Here is a 12,291-nt window from a genome sequence, read left to right on the forward strand (position 1 = left end):
AAACTCCTTTATAAAATGTTAGATTTTTTTGTCAACAATTACCTTTTAAGTTACCACTTTAGCAAGCAATTACATTTTACGAACAACTACCTATTAAATTACCACTTTTACATTATATTTAAGTGAAATTTGAAATGCTCTCTGAAATGCTCTCTGCGAAACCCATCCTTGTGAGGGAAACCCCTTCTCAAGGTTCCTCCCAAAAGGAAAACGACCAAGGTTCCTCCCAAGAGGAAAATGACCAATTTGCTCGCTCCACTAAAAAATACAAACGCAAGATCACCCATCTCATATTCAATAGAGATTCACCTCAACCTCAACAGCCTGTTCATCCAATCAATCAGTCTAAGCAGCCTAATTCAATGTCATATAGGGATATGGTGAGACAAGACCAGATGCAGGGGAACCTTCTCCATCAATCTGATACCCTTAATGATGATGATGATGATTATTCTGATGATGATGAAGCACCTGAGGGGGTGATAGACGATCCTCGATGCCCGGTCATTCTACTCACTAAGGAGGAGAAAATGAGAATTAGGAAGCCCTGGAAACACACACTCATCATCAAGATGTTTAATAGAAAAATTGGCTATATGGCTTTGATGAAGAGATTGAAGAAAAAATGGGAACTCAAAGGTGGTTTGATACTAACGGATATTGGATATGATTATTTTATAGCCAGATTTTCTATTGTAGATGATTATAATCATGTGTTAACACAAGGGCCTTGGATGCTTGATGATAACTATCTCACTATTAGGAAATGGGTTCCAAATTTCATTCCTGATGATGCGCCTTTAAGGTTTCTGACTGCTTGGGTGCGTATCCCCAACCTCTCTGTGGAATACTTTGACAAAGAATTTCTTCTCAAGGTTGGTAATAAAATTGGGAAGGTTGTTAGGATTGACAACAACACAGCTATGGCTCAAAGAAGTCAATTCACAAGGCTAAGTATAGAATTGGATCTCTCTAAACCGCTTCTTTCTAAATTCTGGCTTAAAGGAAAGGTATTGAGAGTGCAATATGAAGGTCTGAGATTGATATGCTTCAACTGTGGCAAAATTGGTCACCAATCTGATAAGTGTCCTGCTGTCTGTGACAAAGAGTTAAATGGTGAAGCTGAGATGGATTTTAATCCTACTAATATCCCACTTGCTCCAAGAATTGAAGAAGAATATTATGGTTCCTGGATGATAGTGAAAAAACCACCACCAAGGAAGCGGAATCTGAGGCCGGAAAAAACAGCAGGACGGGCTCAAGCAACCCCAGCAGCCCGTCAAATTAAACCCAGGCCCAGCTAAGCCCATGGAGAGTCATAAGGCAAGTCAACAGGGATCAAGATTTGCAGCATTAGGGGAGATTAATCAGGAATAGAACAAGGAAATAGTTGATCTTGATGGATTTTTGGAGACTAATAATTCAATTCCGAGTATTTTTGAAACAGTTAACTTGGCAAAATCTTCGCAAGAAAAGATTGTTATGGGAAATTTGGAGAATAATATCCCTTTCAAGTTGGGATCCCATTCCGATAATCATGGCCAAAAGATTGATTCAACAAAAAAAGGAAAAGATACAAAAAAACAGAATATTCAAAATAAATTTATCCTAAATGATATAACTAATATTTCCTCAAAAGATTCTACCCCACCTCATATTGAAGCTATTAAAACTCCCACCCCTATGATTACTATCCAAGCAAACACAGTAGCCACCCCTAAGCCAACCCAAGCTAGCCTCGAAGACCCTCTGACTAAGTCACACAACACTCCCTCTGTAAGCCATGTCTCTGCTACACCCCTTTCCAATAATCCTACAGATCCCTCCAGACAAGATCATTCCTGTGACAGACTTGATGGAGGACCCATACTTGGTAATTGCAGACCCCCTGACTCACCAACTAGAGGTGGAGATACATTAATGATCTGTGACGAACCAAATGATGCCAGAGTTGTTGGTGACACTCAAGTTGCCAATTGACATTAAACGAACGTTGCAACTGCTTTTTGATGCACATAATGCCAGTTTCCCTAACTCAATTATGTCTATGAATAATCACAACCTTAACACTACCTCTCTCCCTATCACTTGTATGATATGGAACACACAAGGTACTGGAAGTCGAGAATTCATCAATGTATTGAAAGAAATTGTTAGAGTGAATAAACCATGTGTCCTTGCTCTTGTTGAGACACATATGGGAGGCGATCATGCTCAAAAAATAGCTTCTATTCTCAATTACAATGGCCACACGAGAGTGGATGCTCAAGGATATAGCGGAGGCATTTGGATTTACTGGAAGCCGGAATTGGTGAAAGTGGATCCAATTACCAAACATAATCAGTATATCACAATGATGATCACTAGAGTAGGTGAAATTCCGTGGTACTTCACTGCTATCTACGCTAGTCCTGACCCTTCAAAGAGGAGTGAATTATGGTATGAATTTAGGAAATTTGCTGATAATAACAACCAGCCTTGGCTACTTGCTGGTGATTTTAATGAGACAAGATACTCTTGGGAAAGAAATTCAAGCTGCCCTGAAACCTCCAGAAGGAGTGAAAGATTTAATGCGTGGGTTGATGACACCCAACTCCTCGAACTAGAATTCTCGGGCCCTTCTCACACTTGGGCTAGGGGAAATTCATATGATACATATCAAAGTGCAAGGCTTGACAGGGCTTTGTGTAACTCAGAATGGGGTTTACGGTTTGATCTGGCAAGAGTAAAACATTTTGCCAGCGCTGCAATCAGACCATACCCCTCTATTCATATCTCCCAATGGTTTCTCCCCTCTCTCGAATATTAGCAAGCCCTTTCGCTTTCAAGCAGCATGGCTGACACATGAAAAGTTCGAAGAATTTATCAAAGAAAAGTGGAGCCCCAATGATCCTTTAGTGCCTCTGCTCAAATCTTTTGCTGAAAACCTTCAAGAGTGGAATAAAAATGTTTTTCATAACATTTTCAGAGAAAAAAGATCTCTCATGGCCCGTATCAAAGGCATCCAGACTTCTCTGTCTAGACAACTCCAGCTTGATTAAAATGGAAGCAAGACTAAGACGTGACCTTGATCAAGTGCTTCAGCAAGAGGAGTTGCTTTGGTACCAGAAAGCTCGCGTGGATTGGTTAGCTGACGGGGACCGCAACACCACCTTCTTTCATTTAAGTACAGTGGTGAAAAGATGGAGGAACAAGATTGTCGCAGTTAAGGATGAAAACAACCAATGGATACATGATAAGGAAGAGGTGAAGAACCTAATTGTGAATTATTTTCGAAATCTCTTCACTGATGATGGTGTCCATGGGGAGTATAACATCCCTACAGGAATGTGTTCACCATTTTCAAGCTCGGATTTAGACAAATTGAGCAGACCTTACTCTAAATGTGATATTGATTATGTGATCCAGAATATGGGTTCCCTTAAAGCGCCGGGTTCGGATGGATTCCAAGCTTTATTTTATCAGAAAAATTGGGAATTAGTAGCCCCGAATGTCTATTCAATGGTGTTCTCTGTTCTTGAGGGTAAAGGTCTTCTAGATTCTGCAAATGACACCTTCCTAGTCTTAATTCCTAAGTCAGACAACCCTGAACTTCCCTCTCAATTTCGGCCTATAGGCCTTTGTAATGTCACATACAAGATCATTACAAAGGCTATAGTTAACCGAGTAAAAAGTCTGCTCCCTAAGGTTATCTCTTGTTCCCAAACAAGTTTTGTTCCCGGAAGGCAAATTACAGACAACATCGTGATAGTGCAGGAAGTAATCCACACCATGAAGAGAAAGCAAGGTGGGAAAGGTTACATGGCTCTGAAAATCGACTTTGAAAAAGCCTACGATAGACTCAAGTGGAGTTTCATTCGAGATACTCTGATTGTAATGAATTTCCCCCGGCTCATGACTGAAGTTATTATGGAGTGTGTGACATCACCTTCTATGAGAGTGCTTTGGAATGGCGAAAAAACCAAAGCCTTTAAACCTATAAGGGGCATACGTCAAGGAGATCCGCTCTCACCCTATCTATTTGTGCTTTGTATGGAGAGATTAAATCAAACCATTGAAGAGGCAGTTCTTTGTGATAGGTGGAAACCAATTTTCGCAAGCAGAGGAGGTCCCAGCCTTTCCAATTTATTCTTTGCGGACGACATAATGTTATTTGCGGAGGCTTCAATTGAGCAGGCAATAGTTATTCGTGACTGCCTAGATCGATTTTGTGCAGCCTCGGGAGAAAAGGTCAGTCTTCAAAAGTCTCGAGTGTATTATTCCAAGAATGTATCACAAGAAAATATTGAAGCAATTAGTGAAGCTTTGGGAATGAAGGCTACTGAAGATCTTGGCACGTATCTTGGAATGCCAACCTTTACTTCTAGAGTCACCAAGGAGACATTTGCGCACTTATGCGAGAAAATAGATAGAAGGCTCTCAGGGTGGAAGGCGAAATATCTGTCTATGGCTGGGAGAATTACATTGACAAAATCTACTGTCATAACTCTTGCAAATTATTCGATTCAAACCGCGAAAATCCCGATATCAATCTGTGACACAATTGATAAAAAAGCTCGTAGATTTTTATGGGGAGGCAACGAAGACAAAGCAAAAATTCACCTTATAGCCTGGGATACTGTTCAACTGCCAAGATGCAAGGGTGGCTTGGGAATCAGGTCTGCAAGTCAATCTAATTCAGCCTTTCTCACAAAGCTTGGTTAGAGAGTGATCGCGGAGCCAACTGCTTTATGGTCTCGTGTAATTCGTGCAAAATACTGCAAAGGTCGGTGTGATATTGATATGTTCACACCAACCTCTAGCATGTCCAACGTGTGGCGTGGTATAGTTGACAACGCGCACTTGATCAAGAAAGGATCGATGGTGGCTATTGGGAATGGTTGTCGAACATTATTTTGGGATCTCTGCTGGGTGACTGACTCACCTTTAAGGGAATTGGTAATCCTACCCATCCCAAGCTTAATTGAAGGAGCTACTGTCAGTGAGCTGTGGGACAAAAATACAGGGTGGTTGTGGGATGAATTTGCTCATTTATTATCTTCCGAGGTCCTAAAATTAATAGCTTCGCACAAGATAGCTGATAGTCCAGATGTTGAAGATGTTCGCTTCTAGAAAGGCTCAAGTTCGAGGAAGTTCTCAATCAAGCAAGCTATGGTATTATTGAAAGATGAGGATATGATTCCAAAGCACCATAAATGGGATCTAGCGTGGACTGTGAAAGCTCAGCAAAGAGTAAGGGTATTTATTTGGTTAACTCTTCACAATCGTGTTCTTTGCAACGCCAACAGACTTAGGCGTGGTCTCACTAATGATCCAAGATGTACCAGATGTGATGGGAACTTAGATGAAACCTTGTTGCACACTCTGAGAGATTGCCCTGCAGCTGCTGCTATATGGAGAAGCGTGGGAAGTTCTGCAAATCACCCTTCCTTTTGGGCTGGAAACCTTGAACAGTGGCTGATTCGTAATCTGGATGCTAGTAATATAATTTTTGATGATAAATGGTCCTCGTGTTTTGCAATAACTCTATGGTGGCAATGGAGGTGGAGAAACTCCTTGGTTTTTGGCAGAGGAACTGATATCCCACATCATACAGGGGAGTTCATTCTAGGCCAAGTAGAGGATGTTTGGAATGCATTTCATGATCCCAATCGCATTATCTCTTTGAGTTCAGGTGTGCAGCAACCTAGGAAGGAAATTTTGGTGAGATGGAAAGCTCCTAATGCTGGCTGGACAGTGTTGAACACTGATGGTGCTTCTAAGGGCACCCCTGGACTAGCAGGGGGTGGTGGCATTTTGAGAGATGATAACGGGGCAGTCGTGGGGGTTTCACAGCTAGCTTTGGTATTTGCTCTGCATACAGAGCAGAGTTACTTGTAGTTGAACTAGGACTGGAATTAGCTATGAGGAAAAGGATCAGCAAACTTGAGCTTCAAATGGACAATCAAGCCTGTATAGAAGCATTGAAGAATCCAGACATCCAAGGTGGAGAGTGTGTCCATGTTCTTAATAAATGTCGTTTCCTGTTAAATTGTTCTAGTTGGTCAGTTCGAGTCGTACATTGTTATAGGGAGGGGAATAAAGTAGCGGATAAGCTAGCTAATTTAGGGGTTATCCAAAGTGAGAAAGTGGCCTTCTTTGATGTTGCACCATCGGAGATTTGTGCTCTTCTAAATGAGGATATCATAGGAGTGGCTTTGCCACGTTTAATTTCTTAGTTTTCGTTTTTGTTTGTACGGGTTTATTACCTCTTTTGCACCAAAAAAAAAATTAAAAAAAAAAATAAAAAAAATTACCACTTTTACGGGTAGCACTAACAGTTGAGAGATTTTAAAACTAGTGTTAACTTTTTTTTTTTTTTTTTTTTGGGTGAAGTTAACTATTTGTTTATAGAATCTCTCTCTCTTTTTCCCTATGAATAATTATTTTTATATTTTTTTAACTCTCGTATTATGTGGCTTAATTAATCATTAAATAAGTCAATAATCACTTAAAAACTCAGGGAAAAAAAACGTTCTTTGTATAATCAGTTTTAATTTGAAGTCATTTTTGTTCGATCTTATTTATTTAATCACTTGCAAGTTACAAGTCATGGACTATATAAATTTCATTATATGATTTATATCTGACCAATTCTTTGATTCAAGACTATTCAACTACGAATAAGTTAACATTAAATTTGTTATATATTTTGTACAAACGTACGGTCTTCATGTCTTTTGCATCATTCTAACTGAATAACTATTTTTGTAATCACTTTGGATTCCTTACCTGCAAGTAATTGACTATCTTATTTATATAACCAGTTTTAATTTTAAGTCATTTGTTCATTCTATTCTGATCAAGTCATTTGTTCAATGTAATCTGATTTTTTTAATTAAATTACTTGCAAACTACGAGTACAAGTTATGGACTATATATAATTTATATACAGATAATGATCAATTATAAACTCTGTTTTCAAATGAAATGTCATCAGTTAACAAAAATATATGTCGATATCAATAATTAATACATGGCGTGCACAATACATTGGTTATCTTACACTACATTGCGCGTCAAAGATCATTTTCAATGATGTATCGATATGCTTGGTTGAATTCCTATCAATTCAACTATAAAGTAATTTGATCGTTTGCATCTGCTTTAGCTTGAAACCGTGCAAATCAGGAGCACAACAATGGCAACTTCTTACAATACAATACGAGTACTCGAAACCTTTATATTGTTCTGCTGTTTTTGTAGTCTTGTAAGCAGCGACAGCAGAGATTCATTCATTGCTAGACAAATCAGCAACAGTGTGGGTTGTTCGAGTACTGGAAATGCTAGCGATGCCTTCAGAAACAATGTAAATCTTCTTCTATCTGATTTCATCGAACATTCCTCTGCTAACAACTACTACAACACTAGCATCGGCGACAGCTCTGATCGAGTTTATGGCTACTACATGTGTCGAGCTGATGTTGACCTCAAAACTTGTAGCAGTTGCATACTTAACGGTACACAATCTGTTATGGAATCAACCTGTATAGAGCATGAAGACGTGATTCTCTTCTCGCAGTTGTGCATCTTTCGATACACAAACTACAGTACATATGGCATGTTCGAGGGTGCACTATCAGGGTCCGATCATATTGACGCAAATGTATCGAACTACCAGCAGTTTAATCGAACATTGTCATCGACGTTGAAAAATCTTATCAACGAGACTGCTTTTGGAAGCGAAAACAATGGATCTAGATTGCGTTTCGCTACCATAGAAGCCCGTGTAACAGAAGATGAGACAATCTATAGCTTGGCTCAATGCACACCTGATATAGCCGGCGTAAATTGTAGTCGATGTTTACAAATTGGAGTCTCTGACTTCAGCCGCTCTGCTAATCTATCTCCAGCTGCTTATACTTTAAAGAACAAATGTTACATCAGATATGATAATGTCTCTTTCTATGATTTCGGAGACTCGAATGTCAATGCAGGTGTTGTTTTAAGACCATCAAATTCTCTATTCGTCTACTCTGCTGTATTCCTGTTTGTATTGATGAACTTTCTTGTGCTTTGCTAGGCCTTGGACCGATTTATTTTTGTTGAAGTATCATGTACTATATTATTAATTTATGATACATAATTTTGTAATGTGGCTGTGTGTCTAATTTGCTATTATTTTGATACTTCAATTAAATTCTTATGGTTTGATGATAAGCTAGATTAATTTTTGCATCAAGAAAAGTTGTCAGCTGATTCAGTTCTTATACGATACAGTTTTCGATTTTAAGGTAGAGGCTTTTAGTCCTCCACTCCCTCCATATGTTACATTCAAACTCTTGTAATAGTTCATCCTATAATCACGAAAAGCAATGAGAACATTTCTTATACCGACTCATTAACCATATCAGCCTATTTCACCAGCCACGTGGAGACCTACTTCCGGCCATGTGAACATCCACCGGCCATTTGACAAGATAGCTACGTCGGCTGACACATGGCACTAGGTTGGGGGTTTATATAAATAGCCAAGCATAATGGAATATTATCAAGTATCAAGCTTGCTAAAGTCAATGATCTAGCATGTATCCTAGAACTTTCCTTTCTTGAAATATTACTTTGTTCTTCGAGTTGACTTTCTGCTTTTATAAGAATTAAAACTATTTTGATCTTAGTGCATCCATGGGATACACAATAACACTCTTTTGCATCACAATTTTATGCTTAGTTGACAAATTGGCACTGTGTTTCGATGATGAATTGAGTAATTAATTCTAGCTTTTGCTACAACTATGATACCGATCCTACCAATAAGCTCAATAATCCCACCATTTTAAACTACCAAAATAATGTTCAATCACTTCATTCTATCTGCCTTTGTAGCTAAGTCCTCCTTGTCGCACCCACCCGAGAGTTTCTTCAAGACCAATGTAGGTGAAGTTTCCGAAAGGGCTTATGGTTCGTATCTTTGTCGAGGTGATCTTAGTGCTAAAACATGTAGCAATTGCTTAGAGAAGGTAAGACAAGCTGTCTCGGATTATCGCATTGATTATGTCGCTTATGAACATTATTACTACCCATAGTGTATTGTGTACAACGTGGATTTGAAGTGCATAGTACACTATGCAAATAGCTCGAAACCGTCCATCAACACAACTATCGTCAGTGAAGAATCCTCGGATTACTTGAATAATCACCCACTTTACAACATGACATTGTCAAATAACATACAAGAACTCATCAGAGAAGCTGCCTATGGCAACTGGACCAAGTTTAATTTCGAGACCAAGACCATCGATGTAACGGGATCCGATGAGAAAATTAACATACTTGTTCAATGCACGCCTGATATATCTGCTATGAACTGCAGCAGCTGCTTAAGTGATTTGTACTATAGTCTTCGGCCTGACGGTGTAGGTGGAGGAATTTTCAGTTCTCATTGTTTGCTCAAGGACAATAATCAGCCTTTTTTTCGAACCAAAAAATAGTAATGAGACTAATAATAACGCTATCTTAAGTAATGCTTACCGTAGTTTTATGTCTAGTTATTTTCATTTGTACCTAATGTTGGTCTTGTTATTGACTATGTAAATATAACATTGTTTTCCACATTTATATATAAATCTCAATCATATTAACTTTTTTTGGCTCCACAATACCAATTGTAACGTCTTTGTTTATGAAAACAAGTTCATTATAAAAAGTGGAATCGCGTACTTAAACAATAATGAAATCAATTTTCCTTTGCTTTCTTATCTAATTTTTACGTCTTCTAATATTTTGAATAGCATTGTATCATTAGTCAGAAGATTTGGCATTAATCAATTAGTACTCTTATAATAGTTGGAGTAGTTGGACCATCTTAATCATTGCCGGCAATGGACTTGACTAACGATAAGATCAATGCCAAATTGCTAATAATAAATCTTAATTTAATCAATTTGCTATTAAGCTTTCAATAATACACCAGGACCACCGCGTTTTATATATAATAAGTTCTTTCTTTCTTAAGTACTCACATAAAAAATTGAGCATGTAAAGCAACTAGGCCAAGCAACACTATGAAACCGATAAACTCTTCCCTCGTTTTGATCTTCATCATAATGTTTTCATTCTACAATCGCGATACTAGTGCTGAAGATTTACACAGCTTTAATAGAGTATGTTACGGAATTTCCACAACCAGTAATAGTTCCACATACAACAACTTCAAAACAAATGTCTACTCACTTATCTCCATGCTTGCATCTAAGTCATCTTCATCGCCGAGCATTTTCTACAACACGTCTTCTGCTGCTGAAATTTATCCAAGGGCTTATGGATCTTACTTATGCCGTGGTGATCTAAAAGAACAAGTTTGTCAAAAATGCGTTTCTGATGTAACCGGATTCCTCTCACGAGCAGACATCACCAACTCAGATTGTTATGGCACCGGAGTCTACTATAACGATCCACAATGTATTGTACACTACGCAAACAGATCCACATTCGATGTGTACGAAAAGGGTAGATCACTTGATAGTGATTCGATAGGTGAGAAGGTTACTGACTACAATAACTACAACGAGAAATTATCGAGCACAATTCAAGGACTCATTAGAGAAGCCGAGTTGGGCAATTGGACACAACCTAATTTCGAGACAAGGGTAGTAGACGTAAAAGGATCTAATGATGAGAAAATTTATGTACTTGTTCAATGCACGCCTGATATAACCGCGTCGAATTGTAGTAATTGTTTAGGGGAATTATACTCGAGACTTCCTCATTGTTGCAATGGCACTCAAGGTGGATACGTTGCGTATGGTAATTGTTTGATCAAGTATAATAATCAATCTTTCTTTGGGAGAGCCTACCATAGTTTTTTGCCTAAATTGTGGCATGTTACATTGGTCTTGATAGTGACTTTGTACATTGTATTTATGGAATGTTAGTTCTTCAAGATTCAAATAGATAAATAAATAATTGGTCAATGTATGTTCGTTACTTATAGATGACAAATTTTTTTATTTTTTTTTAATGGTAGTTAAACTATAGTACTTTGTAGTTTGTACTGTATATTTATAAATTGGACTGACATTAATCAATACTTTTTTAATACGGCTCCCTTAATTTCTTGGTTAGCACAACTAAGCAAGCAGGATATCCACATGTACGTATATAAACCACATACTTCGTATTTCTTGATTCTGCGTTTAGTATATCCTGTTAAAATAAATTATACATACGATGACGATATAGAGGTGATCATGGGTTAGATGGGAGTATATCGAAGAAAGATAAGCCAAGTCAATATTTAAAAATGGATGGAAAAAGCATTATGGGCCGTAAATAACACTTATTAAAACATGTACTAGTACAAAGTTCTCAAATTTTGAACTCGGACTAGCTAGAAAACCTGATCCAACAATCCTATCCAAAACCCGAAGTTTATAAAGTTGTAAAACAATTTTTATGCTCGTATTGTTCAAAATCAGTGTTCGGCTGTATCTAGCTAGGACTACTACATTACGGGGTTTTTTTTTTTTTTTACCATGCATCAATCATGTCCCTTCATGGTAAAAATTAGTAATTAAAAAAAAAGAATTATAAATCTTTATTTCAGCAATATGGGTCAATGATATTGGAGTATTTGATAAAAATAAAAATAAGTTAAGGTGAATATGAGTCAATGCAACAATTAAAAAACTACTCCTTCCGTCCCAAAAAGAACGACCCGTTTGGGCTGATTACGCCGGTATTAAGGAAGTTAAGTAAAAAGAAGTAAAGTATATTGGAAAGATAAATTTACATGGGGTTTGTAAAAAAATAGAGAGCGAAAGTAATAAAATAACATGAAAAATCAAATTTTTATATGGAAAGCGAATTTTGCACAAATATTGTTGCAAATTAGTGGTGTTTTAATGCAAATGGGTCATTCTTTTTGGGACAAAGTTTTGGCCAAATGGGTCGTTCTTTTTGGGACGGAGGGAGTAATATAATTTAGACCAAATCAAGCTAAACAAAATTGTGATCAACAAACCAATTAAAAAAAATAATAATAATAAAGTGAAGTTAAAAAAAAAAATGGTCTTTTTTATCACTTCCCAAATTCATTCCTTCTTTTTTATTTCCAACTTTCCATTTTAAGGAAGACCCAAAAAATATTGAACATGCTACGTAATCATTGACTAAATTAGCATTAAATTTCACATTAATTAATTATAATTTACGATCCGATCTAATAAATACAAGAGTACTATAAAATAAGCATAACTTAAATTACAGGAAACTAGCAACTTGTGATTTAAAAGATTTGTACACCGTATATCA

General features: G+C 37.4%; 4 protein-coding genes across 4 annotated transcripts; all 4 read left to right on the plus strand.

Moving 5' to 3' along the window:
- Positions 1–134: 134 nt before the first annotated feature.
- LOC110731183 lies at positions 135–1,304 on the plus strand. The gene has a single exon (XM_021911013.1). It carries the CDS (start codon positions 135–137, stop codon positions 1,302–1,304), a length of 1,170 nt encoding a protein of 389 aa, XP_021766705.1.
- Positions 1,305–1,942: 638 nt separating this feature from the next.
- Positions 1,943–2,809, plus strand: LOC110731184. Its single transcript, XM_021911014.1, has one exon. The coding sequence runs from the start codon at positions 1,943–1,945 to the stop codon at positions 2,807–2,809; it is 867 nt and encodes a 288-aa protein (XP_021766706.1).
- Positions 2,810–7,180: 4,371 nt separating this feature from the next.
- On the plus strand, positions 7,181–9,470 carry LOC110731186 (probable cysteine-rich repeat secretory protein 6). Its single transcript, XM_021911015.1, has 3 exons — positions 7,181–7,976; positions 8,866–8,999; positions 9,066–9,470. The coding sequence occupies exons 1-3, from the start codon at positions 7,181–7,183 to the stop codon at positions 9,468–9,470; spliced, it is 1,335 nt and encodes a 444-aa protein (XP_021766707.1).
- A 615-nt stretch (positions 9,471–10,085) lies between these two features.
- Positions 10,086–10,913, plus strand: LOC110731187 (cysteine-rich repeat secretory protein 38-like). The gene has a single exon (XM_021911017.1). It carries the CDS (start codon positions 10,086–10,088, stop codon positions 10,911–10,913), a length of 828 nt encoding a protein of 275 aa, XP_021766709.1.
- The last annotated feature ends 1,378 nt before the right edge of the window (positions 10,914–12,291 follow it).

The sequence above is a fragment of the Chenopodium quinoa genome, unplaced genomic scaffold, assembly GCF_001683475.1.
Source record: "Chenopodium quinoa cultivar QQ74 unplaced genomic scaffold, ASM168347v1, whole genome shotgun sequence".
NCBI lineage: Eukaryota > Viridiplantae > Streptophyta > Magnoliopsida > Caryophyllales > Amaranthaceae > Chenopodium > Chenopodium quinoa.